Source organism: Tiliqua scincoides, chromosome 3 (genome assembly GCF_035046505.1).
Source record: "Tiliqua scincoides isolate rTilSci1 chromosome 3, rTilSci1.hap2, whole genome shotgun sequence".
Taxonomy (NCBI): domain Eukaryota; kingdom Metazoa; phylum Chordata; class Lepidosauria; order Squamata; family Scincidae; genus Tiliqua; species Tiliqua scincoides.
Genome location: NC_089823.1, coordinates 77,721,805 through 77,742,122, shown reverse-complemented (window position 1 = coordinate 77,742,122; position 20,318 = coordinate 77,721,805). Strand labels below are relative to the sequence as shown.

The following is a 20,318-nucleotide window of genomic DNA, read 5'->3' as shown; positions in this document are numbered from 1 at the left end:
TTTTAGATCAAACAGAGCCTAGATTAAAACCACAATGAAGACATAACTATTAATAATGTAAGCATCATGCAAGGGGGAGAGGATAATCTAAATCAGGAGCACAGTGGGGGGGGGGGTTTCTGACCCCTCCCCCACAGTCCTGATCCAGAAACATACACATGTCCACAGGTGCTATTTGCCCCAAGAGAAAAGCTCTAGAACCAATTGTAGTTGTTATCTCCTCCACCGATTTATAGCAAGATACAAAATAAGGAAACATGAATGTGATACCAACCTCCCGGAACCTGCTCCATGAAAATTTTAATATATCCATCTTCAGAAACAGAACCAAGATACTGGACAATGTTCCGGTGCTTTAGATATTTATGGAGGGCGATTTCTTCATGGAGTGGCTGAGAGTATCTGTCACAAAGATGTAAGTCAAAAAATGGCTAAATCCCAGGAGTTAATTACAGGAATTATAAACAGGAGAAAATCTACTAATTTAAATAGCTAAGGGCCAAGCTGGGCGTTACTGGAAATATGCAATATTGAGCAGTGCATGGGGTTTGTGGTTTGTTTACTTTGTTTGTTTGTTTTTAAATACCTATGGGATGAGTGTGAAATGGAGTGAAATCATAGCAAGGGTTGAAGGGCCTTGAACTTCACTCCTGCTGTAGTTCCAGTTTCAAAAGTATTTCCATACATTATTTAAATAGGGGAAAAAAAGCTTCCACTGACCTTTTCCTTCCTAAAATATGAGAAAACATTGAAAGTTTTCTACTGGGGCGTGGGCATGATTATGAGCAGAACTACAGTTAAGCTCCATTTCACAGCCTTCCCAGCAAGTGTTTTTTGTTTGTTTGCTTGCTTGTTTGATTCAAAAAAGGAACCAACACATTGGGCAGTGGTTCCCAGTCTGCATGTTGCTATGCCTTGGGAGGTCACGAGGCACTTGCACAGGCTGCCTGCTTCCCAGCAGCCTGTGGTGTGAGCCTCCAGGCAGTGGCAGAGCAGCAGTACACAAAACCATGTGCTGTAGAAAGTCCTCCTGCTCACTTTGACCCTCTTACTGCTGTTTAGAGGATTGTGTTTGGTCTCAGAAACCAGAAGTGAAATGGCAGTGACACAGGTAACCCCTGCTCAATACTACAACGGACCTGCCCCTGTCCATGCCCTGCAGCAAAGGCTGGTTGGCAACCTTCAGTCTCGAAAGACTATGGTATAAGCCTACAGCACCCAGTATTCCCAGGCGGTCTCCCATCCAAGTACTAACCAGGTCTGACCCTACTTAGCTTCCAAGATCAGATGAGATCGGGTATGTGCAGCAAAGGTCCGCATTACCATTCCCTCATACTTACCCCAGTGCAACGGAGCCTCATGCAATGTCCAAGATAACTCTGGAAGCCTTGTGAGCCATCCCAGTGGTCTTAAGCAGTACTTTTGGGAAACTGGAAGTACTGTTTAAGTTCACAACAGGAGCCTCACAAGGCTTCCCGCACCAACTTTGGCACTGCATGGACGCAGTGCTTGGGGCATTTGCCTCCCTGCCCCCCTCAAGGCCCACTACTGGCTCAATACCAGAAATAATGTCCCACCTCCAAAACTTTTTGAGAAATAGTAAGACTCACCGGCTGTCCCTTTCTGGAATTTCTTTGATGGCTATTCGGACCTGGTTGCTAAGATCTCTCCCAGCATAAACTATACCATAGGTTCCTTTGCCTAATACCACTCGGTCTCCATTCTCATCGTAGTCATACTCATACTAAAAGCAGAAGAGGGCACAGCAGCACACAAGTCAAGTCTTTCAGATATAAGAAGGAACATTTTGTCAAAGCATTTTTAAACAAATGCTATTAAGAATATATTGCCTTGAACATCAGCAGACATGCTATAAACTAAAGATATTTCGTAATGTCTAAAGCTAATAATGGTATGGAAAGAACCCGTACAAACTAATTCTGTCTGATTATAAGAGCTAGGTGATTGAAAACAGCAGCCAGAATCTCTGACAAAAATAGGTCATTTTTTAAACCACACAAGCGACTGCTCATAAAAAGAATGTATGCCATACAAGTCAATTTCTTTGCAAGTTAGCCCTAAGTTAGTCAATGGATATATTTTCCTGAGTGCTGAGTACAGAACAGAAAAAATTATACAGCCCTTTTTCGACATTAAAGCATGGGCAGCATTCATGCATTAGAAAGGAGCAAGAGGATGGTGGTGAACCCTGCCCACACTGATATATTCCTGAAGCCCCCCCCCAACTGTACAAATATACATCGTTTGTCTGTAGTAACACCACTGTACACCTCCCTGCAGTTATCACCCTGAAACATTCTAGAGTAGCAATCACAGGAAAGATCTAACCCCAAGTACAGTGCAGACAGTGTATAGCGCTGCCACACAGCACACAGAGGTGTGAGCGACCTCTGTACTGGAGGGTTCAACGGGCAGCACCAAAGAAAACACAGATCAAACACATTGATGAAGACCTAAGGAACCAGCAATTGATCACTGACGAGGCTAGAAACATCACCAACAATTGCAAAGAGTGGAAGCGTATGACACATGGATCCCAGTGGCACATACAGCACCATATTGATTGAGAGGACAGCCTGTTCCCCAAGAGCCAGCTAAGGAATAAAGAAGACAAAAAAGACATGTAGACAAACACTGTAGTCATGGATAGGGGTAGGGAGACAGGACTTGCTAGCATGCTCTTGCTCCACCATCATATGGATGCTGAGCATGCTTTATAATCCCTGCTTATATGAGTAATATGAGAAGCCGTAGGGTAAATGAGCACAAAATGCAGGAAGATCTAAGGAAGGCTAACTTTAGACTAGAAGGTTAATCAAATTCTGATATAGGATAATAGTGCACTCCAAGTCATAAATGTTATATATGGTAGCCCAATCCTGAGCTGCCTGGTGCCAAAAATCATTGCTGTGGTGTCCTGTATGCAACCAGGCAGCTTGTGGCAGCTTCTCGTCCCCTTCCTCTGGGTAAGGGAAGTAGCCCCACAATAGGGCTACTTGATTCTACAGCAGCTCTGGAGCTGCCACAGAATTGGAGAGTGCCATGTTGGACTGCGCGGTCCTACACAGGGCTCAGGATCTGGTGGAACCAAGTTCCACCAGTCCCTCCTACTGCCCTGCTCCTTTGCCATGTCTTTTCCTGCCCTCTGCCTGTCTTCTCCCTTCCTCTCCCCCACTCCCACTCACCTCTCCACCACTAGACAGTTTGGGTGGCGGAATGCAGGCCCAGCGCTGGAGCTGGCCCAGGGCAGGCTCACATTGGTCTAGCTCTGGCGCTGGGCATGCGGTAAGGGCTTGCAAACATGCCATAAGGTCACCTCTGGAGGGCTTTCTGAAGGCTGCAGAGGCCGTGCATGTCTGCCCATTCAGTTCAGTTCAGTAAGACCTTTATTGGCATAAAATACAGAGGGGAAAAAACAAAACAAGACACACATATACAATGACATCACAACATAATCATCAGTCCTTTTCTCACACACTGCCCAGAGACCCAGAATTCTGCCTGGCTATTACCCTGGATAAAAAGGAAGTGACCTTATCCAAGGACTCAGGTTCAGATGTGGAAAGGACAAACTGGAGCATGATTAAATCCTCCCAGCCCTGGATCCTAGCTAACAATGGGCCTAGATATTTCATGCGTGAAGCATCATGTAACGGGCAGTAGAAAAAGGTATGTGTTAGTGTCTCGACATGCCATAAGGTCGCCACTGGAGGGCTTTCTGAAGCCTGCAGAGGCCGTGCGTGTCCACCCATTGTTTCTGTAGGCTTCAGAACAGCCTTAAAAGCGGGGGGGGGGGGAATTAAAACGCAAGAACAAACAAAAACCAATTATCTCTTAAGACTGAAGTTTCACTGATTGAAGGATATTTCACACTTTTCACGCAATTAATTAGACAGCTTTCCACAAATGTTCTGAGAACAAATAAAAGGGCTGGTTTTTAACATTGCCTAATACAGTATTTGCAAACAGAAAAAAATCCTACTGGAATTTGAGTCATATGATTTGCACATAACTGAACCCCAAATTGGTCCCCAGGCATTATATTCAAGTTCATGACTACACTTACCTGCTGAAGTTACGTAGGTCTGCATTAGATCAGTCTCTGAGGACCACTTGAACTCTGCTTTGAGTTCAGTGAAAGACAGGTGAGATAAGAATATAATAAATAAATGTGGTGTCAGCCTTCTTGCAAGGTTGGGTAAATCATCTCTTAATGCACATATTCATGAAAATGTCTGCTGCTCTCCAAATACGTGGAGCAACAGGCATTACTACTGCCTGATCCTGAGCTTGGGCAGTGCTGCTCACTTGTGCACTGCCTGGGCAACAGCCATTGCAAGTGTGCTGTAAGGCAGCACCAACAGGGAGGCTCATGTCACTCAGCTTCCCTGCCAGTGGCAGGAGAAGGAATAGCGGTGCACACTAAGCTCCCTGCCAAGTAGCTGGGAGGCATTTTCTGAGCAGGAGGAAGGTGGGGAGGGGGCAAAACTGCGTGGGCTGGAGGGCATCCCCCACCTCCTGAGCCGTGGAGCCTGATGTGGATCTCCTTGGTTCTGCGCCAGCAATTGAGCTGGCACAGAACTAAGTAGAACCGTTGGAGCTGTGGAGACACAGCACAGGGTAAGGGCAGAAGATATAGATGCTTATTCTGTCCTGTTTCAGTACCACTGTGCCGCAGAGCAGACAAGGAACATAGGATTGGGCCCTTAGGCCCCCCTCCCCCACAGTACTAGAAACCAAGCACCCACACATCTCTGTCTGCCAATCTTCTGTCAGTATGCCCTTGAAATTCTTTCCCTGGTCATGTTGACAGTGATTGCCACGCTTTCTGTCACCATACAGGCTACACTAGGGAAGTCTCTGTATACCCTAACATGACCTGCCCACTAAATTAGCTCACCTTTCAAGCAGTCTCATTTTTCATGCTTCAGCACTTCATCAGATCAAGCTGTTAAGCAATATGCACTATTAACTGAAAATAACACTAGAAGCTGTCAACGTATTTTTTAGCACGTTCATATTTCATAGCTATAGAACAGTATTCAGCAGGTAGAGATAGCATAAAGATGGCAACTAGATTTGCAAATGTTAGCCAACACTTGCTCCTATCATTTTGAAAGCACTTCTTATGCAAAATATCTTTTAAAATACCCATTTATATGGAATGAGCATTTCTATAGTTGGGTATTCTGATGTCCACTAATTTGTAAACCAATCAATTAATTGGATAAAGGCAGAAAAAAATAATTATTTGACCACACTCATTTGGCAATATAGTCAAACTTCATTTTGAAACAAAGAATTCTTGGAGCAATTCCTTAACCTTTTTACATGACCTTGGGTAAGTCATGTACAGAAATGTCAAGTTCATGAGATACCCTATTGGGAATTCAGTAACAGCTGTTCAAATTACAGGACCTTCATTGATATCTGCATCTAGAGTGTGAACATGCAGATATGGCAACTAAATCCCACATGGTCAAGAGAAGCCAAACACATAGTTTGTAGCCTCTCATCTTTGCCAACTGTGACTTTTTTTTAAAAGGTGCAATCACAGTAAAATGCCACTGAAACAACTAGACAACTCCAGTCTTAGGTGATGCTTCATTCAAAGCACAATAGCAATTGAGGAATTTCAAGCCTTACATTTGTGAGTTAAGCATAAAAAATGAAATTCTCTGAATAAGGTCATAATAGCACTTACTTTGTAGAGGGAGGATTGAAAAGTTCTTTCCATGACATATCTGGTATAAATTATATGTCTTTGACATTATCCTTTTCTCCCTTACTTTATCCTTTAGACTTCTTAATGTAAAACAATCAACTAAACTTACAAAGTAAAAGTGGTTCCTAGGGGATGAAAGTTTAGAATATAAGGGCCTGTCTTATATCACATCAGACTGCTGATCCATCTAGCCTAGTACTGTCTTTTGTGAATGGCAGCAGCTCTCCAAGGACTCTGGCAGAAGGTTGCGTCCGTCCTTCTGCAAAACTGAGATTCTTTTAAAAAGTGGAATGGCCAGGGACTAGATTTGGACTATTATATATGCAAAGCACACAACTCTGCCACTGAACTATGGCCCTCCTTGTTGCTCTTTATGGTACTTTGCCGAGAAATTTGCTACCTAGCCACATTAGTGTCTAACTGTGGGTTTTCAAATGCTACACCAAATCAATCATTAAAAAGCTCTCATAAAATGGATTCAGTCTCTTTAAAGAACAATTTCGACCATTGCACAGTCTAATGGACAGTACAGATAAATCATTTTCATGATAACAGCTAAGAATACCATTGTATTGCTCTATGGAATTGCAAAAATCACAGATGTGAGTTTAAAGTCAAAATGGTTTCCTGTCACACAGTGGTTCAGTTCAGATGTAATGCAAACCACAGTTTGTTTAGAGAAACCATGGTTTTGTGTTTGTGTCTGATTCCAAGCTTGCCCTCAAATAATGATTTGGAAAAAACAAGGATCTGAAAAAAAAAATGGAGGGGAGGAACTATGTATACCACCCTGACCTCCTTGGAAGAAGAGTGGTATAAAAATGTGAAAAAGTGTCTGAATTCAAAAACAATTGATACACCACAGTCAGAGCTATTGTTCTGTCTCAGGAGGTTAATATACCATGGCAACAGGAGCGAACCTTGACCTTCATACAGTTAGTACTGAGCAAACGGGAAACAAAAGCAGACAAGAGCAGTAAGCCATGATTTATCTTGGAAGCTCAAAGCATGCTTTCCCCCTCCCTTTACTATGGTTAGCACAAACGATAGTTTAATGTTCTGCCTGAACCCAGATAGGGCTGGGGGAGTGAGATTCTAAGCCCAAAACTCGGAGGTTCCCAAACTTGAGCTCTGTCACAGCTTCCTTGCTTTTACTCCACACACCCTTGTTCAAAATAAAAAAAAGGAGCAGAACAAACCGGAAGCACTCCTGTTTATTTTTAAATAGGACTGGGCAGAGCAAGACAAAACAGTGGTACTAGAATCACATACCAGACAAGGAGGAAGTGACCACCTTGCCTCATTCCCGTCTTCTTATTCACCTAGCTGCTTGGTGGAAAGGTGAGGAGGTAGTGATAGCGGGGCATGTATGAGCTAACGTGCAGATGGGTTTTTAAACATTTTTTTGTTGGGGTGGCGGTTACATAGTAACAGGGGCAGCAGGTTTCTTGGGGTGCTCCTGGCTCAGAACAAGTGTGGCTTACAATAACACAATGTAACACCATGAAACCCTTAAGAAAAAAACAAACTGTTACAGAGGAAGAGTCTCCCTTTCAGCATTTGATGTATACGTATTAGAATTCTAACACTAAGCAGTGGTACAGGGGATTCTTATTCAGAATATGGGTTTAAAAGCTTCTTTAAAAGGCCACATGGTACAGGGGCATCTGTGGAACAGAAGGGGGATGAACAGGGGTGCTCATGTAAATACCACATTTTATCAAAAGAAACAGACAACATTTAATTGCTCACTTACCCATAAATAAAAATGCCACCAGCCTTCACACTATTCCACTATTCCACACACTTCACAATGTTCCACACTATTTTTTCAGTTGTCATTATACAGTACATATACGAGGGTCGCCCAGAAAGTAATGAACCACATTTTTTTTCTCAGCCTACAGTAATGGTACGAATGCAAAACTTTAGATATACATTATTTGAATTTTCAGGAGTGCGCACACAAATTTTTGGTTTCTTCAGACAGATAGCTGCAGCAGTGTTTCGAAATGGCGTCTGTAAGTGATGTACGTTACAAGCAGCGTGTCATTGAATTTCTCACTGCGGAGAAGAAAGTGTTGGGAACAATCACAAACGTTTGTGTACAGTTTATGGAGAATCTGCAGTCAACAGAAGTACGGTGAGTCGCTAGGCACAGAGGGTGAGGCCATTAGAAGGCGGCTCGGCAGAGCTCCAAGATTTGCAGCATTCGGGGCGGCCATCCACGGCTGTCACACCTGACAAGACGCAGCTTGCTGATGTGCTCATTCGCGAGGACCGACGCATAACGACTAGGCAGTTGGCGCTGAAGCTGTCAATCAGCAAAGGAAGTGTGGATGCAATCATCCGTGCTCTTAATTACTCAAAAGCGTGTGCACGATGGGTTCTGCACTGTCTTAAGGTGGACCACAAATCTCTCAGAAAAAACATTTCTTCTGAGTTGCTGAAACGTTTTGAAGATGAGGGGGAAGTGTTCTTGTCCAGAATTGTGACAGGTGATGAAACCTGGGTTCACCATTTTGAACCCGAAACAAAACAACAGTCGATGGAATGGCGTCATCCTCAATCTCCACAGAAGAAAAAATTCAAAGCAACTGCTTCCGCCGGTAAGGTCATGATCACTGTGTTTTGGGACTGTGAAGGCGTCATACTCATTGATGTGATGCCAAGAGGCAGCACCATTAATTCTGAAGCTTATGTGAAGACATTAACCAAACTCAAGAAGCGCTTCCAGCGACTTTGGCGCCATAACAACCCAGGTGAATGTTTGATTCAACATGATAACGCTCGGCCTCACACAAGTTTGAGGACTTCGGAACACATCACTAAACAGGGTTGGACTGTGTTACCCCATCCACCCTACAGCCCTGACCTAGCTCCCTCAGACTTCCACTTGTTTGGGCCATTAAAGGATGCCATTCGCGGAAGACATTTTGAGGATGACGAAGAGGTGATTCGCACAGTGCAGAAATGGCTTCGTGACCAGAACAAGGAGTGGTACCGACAGGGCATACATGCCCTTGTGTCTCACTGGAGGAAGGCCATAGAACTGGATGGAGATTACGTGGAAAAATAGGGAGTGTAGAAGAAACATCATTCTTTCTTGTGTGTAAGTTTCATTGTGTTCAATAAAAAATTGTTGAAGAAAAAAAATGTGGTGCATTACTTTCTGGGCAACCCTCCTACATTTCAATAAATACTGCAATATACATAGTTCAGAGTCACATTTACATGCTTTTTAATGTATTTTCAGGGACATTGCTAAAACTCAAAGAGCACACAGTTCTGTCTCTCATATGACTGATTTCAGTTGCAGTGTTGGCAATTTGCCATCAGTGTAAGTGGCTGCTTCTCAGAAGGTCACAGGAAGATTACATCTCAGCTATCTACCTCTTTCTTGACAGCTGGCAGAGTGTTCCAGAGGCAGAAAAGCACCTACCTTCATAGCTTCTCAACTGAAATCTCATATAAATGTGAAAATATAGTGAAAACTAATGTCTCACTTTCCTTTGTAAAACGAAGATCCTATTAGTATAATACCTGGCTTAGGGCCAAATCCTATCCAATTTTCCAGTGCCAGTACAGCTGTGCCAGTGGTGCATGCATTGCATCCTGTGCTGGGGAGGTAGTCACAGAGGCCTCCTTCAAGGTATGGGAACATTTGTTTCCTTATCCTGGGGCTGATTGCTGCTGCATCGGTGCTGGAATGTTGGATAGGATTGGGCCCTTAGTGTGCTACAAACCCACCACATCACATGTTTAACCCTGAGAAAGTTGCACAATTCATTTGAAAGGTATGACATTATTTCTTCAATAATAACATAGCCATTTAAGAATAGAAATACAGAAAGGGGGGGAAAACTTAGCATTTCTCAATCAAAACTACTTACTTCTAATGTGTCACCATCAATCTCTCCTTCTAGTTCCAGAGTACTTCCTACAGCATCAGTTAATATTTCTTTAACCAAACCACAGAATCTGAAAGTAATATATGTACCATAGTCAAAGATAATACAATCTCTATTTTTCTGTATGACTGGCCAATCTTTAAAATCCATATGCAAAGTAATACATCTGCCAACATGTTTTTGGCATCAGTGCTGCTCTCCCTTTTATAATGTACACTTACAAGCCTTAGAAAACTATTAATATTTCAAAACTACTGTTAGCTGATGAACTCTTTTGATTAAGTATTTTACAGCACACTCCTATGCTTGTGGACTCAGAAGTAAGTTCCAATGAGTTAAATAAGCCTTATAGCCAGGTAAGTGCATATAGCAGAGGTTCTCAAACTGAGGAGTTGTGATGCCCCAGTCTGAGAAGCCCTTCCTCTGGCCCCTTAAAGCATGGGGGAAGGGGGAAGGTAGTAACACGATTCCCAGGATCATGCTGCTGCCTGAGAAAGGAGGGTTTTCTTTTTACTTGCCTCCAGCCACCACTGGAGTCCTGGGCATGGTCTGAAAAGCCCTGTCTCTGGCCCCTTAAAGGGTCTGTTGGGCACCTCCCAACATCTAAAAATAACAAAAACAAGGTACTTCTGATTTTCATTGCAAAACTGGAAGTGCCAATTTTTTTTTAAAGATATTAGGAGATGCGGGGAGCCCTGCGAAGGGCTCCTTGAAAATCCCAGGACTCTGGTGCTGGCTAGAGGTAAGTAAAAAAAAATTCCTGTCCACAGCAGCAGCATAATCCTGGGGATCATACTGCTGCCTTAGTTCTACCCCTGCACACATTTACCTTGGGTCTCAAATTCTAGCAGAGTTTGAGAGCCACAGGTATATGGGATTGCAGCCTGAACTGTAAATGCACATTTATAAAGCATTTAGGAAGGGTGGAGGGGAAAAAACAAAAGTTATATTTTACACAGTTATTTTCATTAGACACTGCATTTTAAATAACGTTTGAATCTGCTTAAGTGTCACATTTAAATGTTTACTAAAGTACCACTTTAATCATTTAGGAAGTATCTCTGAAAAGCTTGCGAAATAACTCAGGCTTTAACAATGTTAGAACTTTAAAATAAACTAAAGGAACAAACGAACAGTTAAATATTTGCAGGCAGCACCCTATGTTTCACTAGTTAAGTCAAAAGGAGGAGTGAAATTGAGGAGTATTATTGAAATATCAGACAAGAACCTGTTTTTAGAATGATATGTGTGCCTTTTCTAAAAGGAAGATGGACCGTTTATCATACACTTTCTCAGTATTTTGAACATTGGTTATACTGAGTAAAATTGATGATGAATGAATCTGAACATAAAACGAACTGGCTCAGAGCCCCTTGTAAGCAACCATTTATTACACATTATTGCAACTTTATTATGCATACAAGGAGGTTGGTGTGGTCCTGTTGTCGTGAACCACATCAATAGTAGGATCTCTGTGAATGGTCTAGTACAGTGGTTCTCAAACCCTCTGGGAGTCTGAGAACCGGGATATATTCTTGTGGGGGACTGGGATAGAGGGGATGTCCCAACAGCGCCACAGCAATCGCAGTGCCTTGGGCAGCAGGCACATTTACACATACCTGGGAGGACTGTGCAGCCCCCCCCCCCCCAGTCCTGGAGCATGAAGTTTCCAAAACCGGAAGTAGGCTCTGACTGCAAATCGAAAACCACTGCAGTAAAGGGGAGGCTTGCAGAGGGGGCTGCGAACCTCCAGGACCCTACAGCGGTCTGCACAGTCCCCCCAGGAATGTGTAAATGTGCCTGGGTGCCTGCGGTGTTGCAATCGATGTGGCACCTTCGGGACACTCAATTATAGGTTACTCCCCTTAAGGGGAAAATTTCGGTTCCAATGGTTGGTCGCAACCACCCACCACTTTGAGAACCACTGGTTTCATGCTAGCTCCATCATTGCTGGAGTTAAGCAGGTGTTAGCAATACTTATCGGTTCACACTGTTTCCATAGGTCATGGCTCCTATAAAGTTGGATATCTGCAGTGTAGCATTAACCATGAGGAATCATGAAAATAAATCCACGATGTTTTGTTTTTTTATGTGAAAATACACCAATACAGTCGTGCGTTCCTTAGTGACGTTCTGGCTCATGCTGGGATCACATATCCGATGACCATGTGTGATCACACGGTCATTGGGGCACACACCCCCACCATCCGAATGCGAGAGGAACTCTGCTTCCCTCGCCGCTGGAGGGTTGTCTCCTAGACAACCCTAGAGGGTTGTCCTAGACAACCCTAGACAACCCTAGCCTCCTAGAGGCAGTGCATGTCCGAGCGCTGCCTCTGCAAGGCTCAGACTGAGGGAAATTGCATCTCTCAGGTAATTTCCAGCTTACTCTGTGAAACCGGATGTCATGTGAGACTTTTCCTCATGTGAGACACATTTCCCTCACTCTGAGCCTTGCAGAGGCAGCACTTGAATGTGCACTGCCTATGGGAGGCTCAGATGATCCTCCGGAGGGGAGGGGAGCATCTCCTTTCTGCGGAGGGTCCGCATTGCATCAGGCACTGCTTGACAACTGCGACTGCAGTCCTGATCCCCATCATTGTGGCGCATGACTGTATTTATGGCACATCTCCCAACTCTTATATGATTACAGTAAACAAAGCAAAATAAACAAAGCTCTCACCTACTACACTGGCTCTCTGTAGAAAAGTAGATTTGAAAGTCATCAGAGTTGTCATGGACATACAGAAAACAGCATCGTTCATCAAATTTAGATATGCTGCAAAAAATCAATTAAAGTTATGATAGACCCAAGGGGAATGTTTAGGGGAGGACAATACAAAGGCAAGGAGCCAAATGGAAAGCATTTAATTCCACATAGAGAGCATCTGAATTTTCGTTCCATATCAGAAAATTTAACAAAATATAACAATTCTGTCACACTTTTAAAGTTTTGCCATTGGCTGGAGCAGGGACAACTTGTATGACAGGGTTATCACCCAGCCAGCAAGAAGAGGAAAAATGAAAAATCATGGTGAGAAAGACATCCAGTGCATAACATGGATATTCAAAGTCCCAGATTCTATGATAAAATAGCAGGGAAAGTTAAGAGAGATGACCTTCAAAGAAATGCCCTGTGATACAGATATTTTGAAAACAATTCCGTATCTCAGTAATAACATGTTTACAATTCCAGTTCTTCAAGATACATAGTGTAGGTTGTATCTAATGGTCCAAGCCTACAGGCACACTGCACCTTTGGAACTCGTGTTCTGGCAAAGCAGCATGCTTTACAGTGATCACAAAAGGAGACTTGCCATTCAGTGCAGTCAGGTTGACACTGCAGTTGGCAAGCAGCTGTGGCCAAACACTAGTGGCCTGCACTGGAGCCCTGGTGCTGGTCTGTGTAGGGAGTGAGGGCAGCAGAACAGGGTGGGAAACAGGAGGAACAGGACAGAGACCAGGGGTGGGGAGGGGTCAAGACCAGGAAGGGAGCAGTGTTGGTGACAGTGACACCAATATCCTACCTGCCTTCCCAGTTTAATCTGCCTTCCCTGGTCCACTTGGACTTGCACCAGCAAAATCGCAGATGCAGATCTGAGTAGACTGATTCCCACAGCAGAGGCTTATCCCTAGGCCAGGGAACAAAAGTTCCCTTATCTGGAGGAGATATACAGGACTGCCCCCACACAGGATGCAGCACACACTCCAGTGGCACAGGTGCATTGACAGGGAGTGGGTGGGTTATATGGGATTGTAACTCTCTCTTCTTGAAATGAAAGTCAATTCCATTCATGCAAGATGGGGGTAATTTGCACTATCTCCCTTTAACACTGTAGCTCTCTGCATACAACGTGTTCTGGAGAGCCCCCAGATCTTCCAGAGTGGATTTTTTTTTTTAGGGGGGGGGTTTGCCATGTTGAGAAGGGGTCAGGAAATTTTGTTTGCCCCATTTTCATTCTGTGCATCCTCCTTAGGATACAGTCTTTGTGTTTTGCTTATTTTCTCCTTCACGTTTTCTGCTATTGTGCTAACATTCTTTCAAAAATAAGTTATACTGAATCAAAGCTAAAAATATTTTCAGAATCATAGTATCATAAAAATATATTTAACAGTTCTTGTCATGGAAGAACATCATAAGGAGAGAAAGAACTGCTAGCTCATGCATCTCTATCTCTCTACAACACATATAAAAGTCCTCCAATTCAAAGAGGTCAAAAGAAGGTTGAACTTTGCAGTCAGTCTCTATCTAATACCATACACATGAGACAAATAAATCCATACTACAATAGATTAGCAAGGGGAGAAAGCAATGACAATTTTCAAAGGTTATGTTAGAAAAATCAATATCCACCCATTTGAGTTTTCAATTTGCTGATCTAAATGTAACATTTTGTATAGCAATGTATATGGAAAGAAAAATTAAGCAACTTTCTGAAAGTAGGTTTCTGAAACCTACATCAACCTACATTTCAACAGTGAATGCATGAGGTTAAGTAATACAAGTAATAGGAATAGAGGAAGCGGTTTATACTGAGTGAGACCATAGATCATTACTATCTCTATACCAACTGATGGCATCTCTCTAGGGTTCAAACAGGAGTCTCCTCACCTTATCCAGAGATGCCAGGGATTTCATGACCTTCTGCATGAGAAGAAAGTATTTCACCACTAAGTTATGGCACATTCCTACTTAGTTTATGTTTAAAGAAGTGGCATTACAAAACCATGAAGGTATCATGTAATGGTGGAGAAGCAAGAAATACAAAGTTGAAGCTGGTATACTGAAGAAAACATTTATTTATGAAAATTTATATCCTCAATTTCAATCATATAACTGGCTGTGATAATATTACTAACATCTTGTACAGTCTGAATGTCGTGAGAGAAAAAATGAAGATGCTCCCTTTAGCAGTGTTTCTCAAATTGTGGGTCAGGACCCACTAGGTGGGTTGCAAGACAATTTCAGGTGGATCCCCATTCATGCCAATATTTTTTTAATAGAGTTGATGCTACCATGGTATGTGACTGCATTTGGGGAAATGTTACAGATCTGTACTTTTAACAGGCTACTATGTATATGCTTTTAACAACAGTAGTAAATGGGACTTACTCCTGGGTAAGTGTGGTAGGATTGCAGCCTAGGATTGTAAACAAATTTCCTGCTTGATGGTTACTTTCAGTGGGTCCTGACAGGTTCTCATTCTAAAAAGTGGGTCCCAGTGCTAACAGTTTGAGAACCACTGCTATAGAGTATTAAAACAAAGTTAAGTTTATTTTTATTTGGAGACTTCTGAAAATCAAAAGTTGCATTATTTTCATTATTCAGACAAAGCCTTGTTCCAAGAACAAGTTTCATACATGACTAAGGAGGAACTATAAAAGGCAAACTATAGTGAGTCTATGTTTTGTAATGGAGCTCCAAGGACATTGTTACACACAAGGGTTTTCAAGAATCGAAAGAAAAATTCAAGAGAAGAATGGTGACATAAGATGAATCCATCATTAGAGTCCTTACTCTACAGCAACTATCTCTTCAATTACCCATTTTAAAAAAAATGATAGTCTCTCAGGACATGTGTTTTTAGGGAGGCCTTGTATTCTGTCTTGTTTTCTTTTAGAGCACACCCTCCCAGTAGAAGTAATACCACTAGAATGGAGTGCCTTCAACACCAACCCAAAAACCTATGAAGAAACCAGAATAGTTTCATTTCAAGTTTGCTTGAGTAGAATGGCTTCTATTCACAATTCAAAGCAAGAAAGAGCAAGCAAACTGACTAGGGATAATGGGACAAACTGACTAGGGACCCAACATTTAACATACAATTTTTTACAAGCACACTAACATTTCAAGTCGTCCTATTTAAATCTGAAAGACAACTATTCACTCGCGCCTCACTTAAAAACCATGTTCCCAACTTTTATTATTATAACTGGGATAAGAAAACAAAGTTTATTGTCATAAAGCCTTTAAGTACAATGAAACAAAACATGAAACTATTTTCAAGTGCACCAACCTTATTCCTCTAATTGAAGAAGCTGTAAAATTCCACTCATGAATTTGTTTCTGAAAACAGATAAAACAATAACAGGTTATCTCAGTGGCAGATTATGACCCTTTCTTATCACATGTAGGTCATAAAGACTGAGCCAGTGCAACATCCCTGTTTTGGGAATAGCAATTTCCTGTTCTAAGACAGTGTAAAACAATATTGTCAAGGTTGCAGCTTCAATTATTCTAGGACAACAAGGTGGAAAGGATGGTAATGTAAACAAACAAGAACTTGGGGAGATAATGTCTTGGTCATGTGAACTATGTTATCTTCCTGTACCTGTTCTGCCCTCAAGTAATGGTTTGTGTGTCATTCTCATGATAATGCTACAAAGTGAGCACTGACCTTAGTGACACTGAAATTTCATGGTCGACTCCTGAAAGTATATAGAACTACTACATGCCAGCCGATCTATGCAGTCACCTGCTGCAGGCTGCATCAGCAGCATATTGCAAGAGACTTGAGGGAGCAGCAAATTCAACCCAAATCTGCCTCTGCGACCTCCCTTCTACCTGCTGTCAATGCAAGTCGCAATGATCTGCTCCCAGACTGCTCAAGCGAGAAGCAGATCATTCCCCTCCTTACTTTGCTTTATGTGCACTGCAACAAAACTCAGAAGTGCAGGATGTCTGGTTTCATTTACAGGTACAGTGCAAGAGTTTGGGTTTCACAGCAGTGCACAATGAGCATGTTAAGGGTTTCATTTTGGTAGCACAGAGGCAGCAGACTTGAGACGGCATCAGGCAGGACTCCAGGTTACACTGCCCCTGACATGATCAAAATTAAGCAGGTGACACAATTAGTTACAAGAAGTCCAGAAGGAAACCATCTTCAAGAAAAACCAATGCATAAAATACATGATCCAATCAAGACAAAAAAAAAATACATGATACTGATATGACAGATCCAAGTGTATGCAAAAAGGGCGTAATGACCAGGCCTTTGCAGCAATATATTATTGATTGCCATTACACAACTAGGGTTGTCTTCTCAAACACAGGAAATTCTCCTTCCAAGGGAAGTCGGGAACTATGCCTTCACACAGCATTTGCAGCAATTGCTCTTTCCAATAAAACCAGACACCTCCCTGACAAGGATATTCTTTGGTGGACTCAGCTCCTACAGGCTATGCCAGAAACTACAGCATACAGGAGCAATGAAATAACTTCTGATGAGACTGCAAGGTTACCTAGCTTAGCTGCCTATAGGATCAGCTATTGACTTGCAGGGCCAAACATGTTTTTCTTCAGTAGAGACTGGGAACTCAAGAGTTAAACTCGTTTGTGATAAGCTGAGCTTCACATCCTAAGAAGAATTTGTATGATGAATTTGTTTCACTGCTCCAAATCTTACTAATTGTCTCCTAAATATATTACAGAAAAATACATTTTAAAATAAGAGTTAGAATTACCTTATATCTAACCCTAATACTCTACTGCAGTGCTTCCCAAACTCCTACAAGGGAGCTGGGAGAACTGTAAGTGTATACGCAGGAGAGGGGAAGGTAGCAACACCATCCCCAGGATTACTCTACTGCCAGGCATGGTTTTTGTTTTTTTAAAACTTACCTGCAACCAGTGTTGCAGTCCTGGGAGGTCCGGGGAACCCTCTGCAGGGCACCCTGTAGCCTGCAGAAGTCTAAAAAAAGAGAAAAAAAACTTGGCACTTCCAGTTTTCACAACAAAAACAGAAGTGCCAGTTTTTTTTTCGTTTTTTCAGACTTTTGCAGGCACGGGCAGCCTTGCAGAAGATTCCCCAGGTCTGCAGCACTGGCTGCAGGTAAGTAAAAAAAACCCTCCCATCCCCAGCAGCAATGCAATCCTGGAGATCACGTTGCTGCCTTCCATTCTCCCCTGCCCCTTTAAGGGGCTGGGACAAGTGCTTCCCTGGTTGGTGGGTCATGACCCACCAATTTGGGAACCACTGTACTAGTGTATTTCTTGATTGAAATTCTATGCACATTTTCCTGGGAGTACGACCCACTGAACATAATGGGACTTACTTCTGAGTAGTCATACACAGGCTTGTGCCAGTGGCATACCGGGGGGGGGGCAACAGAGGCAAATGCCCTGTGTGCCACGCCTATAGGGGCAGCGCTAACTGTCTTGTCTTCCCACCGCTTGTTTATTTTTTTAAGAGAAAGAAGCAAGCAGCTCCTCCTGATGAAGGAGGGGAGCGCCCAGAATCATGGCCAAAGAAGCTGTGTTGCTGCCACTCCACCATGATTCAACGCCAAACTGGGCTGCCCCCTTCTCCACCTATAAGGGGGGGGCAGGCCAGTCAGGCTCTGAATCATGGCCAGAGAGGCAGCAACACGCAGTATCTCTGGCCACGTCCTTCATCTCCTTGGAGGAGACAAAAGACACTTCCCAGAATGGCATCGTGACCAGAGTGGCAACCACTTCCAGTTTGCTGCCGCTCTAGGCTGCCGCTTCCCTCTCTTCCTATAATGGAGGAGAGGAGAGGGGCAGCTCAGTCCAGTGCTGAATTGCGGCCTGAGAGGCAGCAACTCATAGCCTCTCCAGCCATGATTCTGGGTCACATCTGTCATCTCCATGGGGGAAACAAAAGATGCCACTCAGAACGGCATTGTGCCTGGAGTGGCAGTCACTCTGGATGTGATTCTGCGCTGCTCTGGGTCATGTCTTTTGTCTCATCTGAGGAGACAAGCTGGTAAACTCTTGGTGTGATTTCATGCTGCTCCGGGCTGCATCTTTCCTCTTCTTGGAAGAGAGGAAAGGGGCCAGCCCAGAGCAGTGTGGAGAGGCTTGAACTCCTGGCACAATTCCGGAAGTGATTGCAGTGATATGATGATGTTATCACAATTACTTCCAGGTCAGAGGCGGGGGGGGCAGCAAACAGAGTTGTGGCCCTGGGCGGGAAAATGCCCAGGACCGCCACTGGGGTATGCTGTAAAGGACCTAGGGCCAGTCACAGATTTTAAGACTTTTATTTTTCTATCAATACAACTGAGAATTTTTGCTTTCATGACACTTTTGTAAAACATTATATAAGGGTTTAAGACAGAGAAGTTGGCATATTAGTGTGAAGTACTTCCGTTTTGGCAAAGAAAATTCATTGTCAGTCTTACTATTTCTGTAGGAGATACATGCCACAGGGAAACAGTTCTCTCATCTGCTTCATTGTTGATTGAAACATATGCAGGCTGATACACCTTAGTTGGCTCTATCACTAATACCTAAAACAAAGCACACTTGTTCAGTAAAATCTCATTAGCTTCTACCATAATACAGACTGCTCAAAGTGAATTTGTAAGTTTGCTCAGAGTTAAATTTATTATAAAATAGCATCTCTCACTCTCGCTCTCTTCATTAAGGAGAAACAAAAGATATCTATATCTATATCCAGGGCTTTTTTTGTAATGGAACACACCGGAATGGCGTTCCGGCACCTTTTTTCCCCCTCCTCTCTGCCCCCACCTTTTTTCCCCCCTGCCTGCACCGCCCCGCTCCGCACTGCTGGCTAGGGAGGGATTTGAACCTCCAACCTTATGCTCTACAGCCCAGCACTCTCTCCATTGGGCTATAGGAAAGCCTATTGTTAAAGTGTTCTGAACTAATATATAAGGTCTTCAGCCCAGCTGGTGGCTATCAGTGCCTCAAGTATTAGTTCCAAACACTTTGAGCCTAAGAGCTCTGGTGGCTCAATGGCTAAACTGCAGGTCTGTGGAGCCAGAGGCTAGGGGTTTAAATCCCAGTGAGGAATAATTTTTTTTTTTTAATGTGGGAAGGTGCTCCATGGCTGCAAGATATAAAGGTTGGTTGCCAGTTGCCAAAAGGGGGGCCAGTTGAGGCTGCAAAACACCTCAAAGTTCAGTCCCAGGCAGGCTCTTTTTTGAACTTTTTTTTTTTTTAAAGTCCCAGGTAGGACTTAACCCACAGCCTCCAGCAGGGGGCTCACTCCAGGAGCTTAACTGTGGATTAAGTCCTAACTGGAACTTAAAAAAAAAAAAAAAAAGGTCAAAAAAGAGCCTGCCTGGGACTGAACTTTGAGGAGTTTTGCAGCCTCAACTGGCCCCCCTTTTGGCAACCAGCAACCAAACTTTATATTTTGCAGCCATGGAGCACCTTCCCACCTAAAAAAAATTATTCCTCATAGGGATTTGAACCCCAAGCCTCTGGCTCCACAGACCTGCAGTTTAGCCATTGAGCCACCAGAGGTCTTAGGCTCAAAGTGTTTGGAACTAACACTTGAGGCACTGATGGCCACCAGCTGGGCTCAAGACCTTATATATTTGTTCTGAACACTTTAACTACTGTATAGGCTTTCCTATAGCCCAATGGAGAGAGTTTCCTATAGCCCAATGGAGCACTTCCCCACCTAAAAAAAAATGGGGTGTTTCACTCCAGCTGTGGCAGAAGTGCTTTTGCTATCAGCGAGCTCACACGGGATGGACGTGTGTGTGTGTGTGTGTGTGTGTAAAAAATGGTTTAAAAATAAATAAATAAATAAATAAATAAATAAATAAATAAGAAGTTGTGAGTTCCTGCACCTATTTTTTTTACAAAAAAGTACTGTCTCTATCTATCGATCGATCAATAGATAGAGAGAGAGAGTTTAATTTCTTGAACTGATTGCATCTTGCAG

At 43.1% G+C, this 20,318-nt stretch overlaps 1 protein-coding gene across 6 annotated transcripts in view; it reads right to left on the bottom strand.

Annotated features, from left to right (window-relative positions):
* The window catches only part of MAP3K15 (mitogen-activated protein kinase kinase kinase 15), a 100,234-nt gene that overhangs the window by 29,119 nt on the left and 50,797 nt on the right, over positions 1–20,318 (bottom strand). For all 6 annotated transcript variants that reach the window (XM_066619200.1, XM_066619196.1, XM_066619198.1 and 3 more), the window contains 6 exons: positions 18,802–18,909; positions 15,675–15,724; positions 12,341–12,436; positions 9,640–9,727; positions 1,611–1,744; positions 275–402 (listed from right to left, as the gene is read on the bottom strand). In XM_066619200.1, the coding sequence (XP_066475297.1) occupies positions 275–402; positions 1,611–1,744; positions 9,640–9,727; positions 12,341–12,436; positions 15,675–15,724; positions 18,802–18,909 (604 nt within the window). The remainder of the gene's footprint in view (positions 1–274; positions 403–1,610; positions 1,745–9,639; positions 9,728–12,340; positions 12,437–15,674; positions 15,725–18,801; positions 18,910–20,318) is intronic.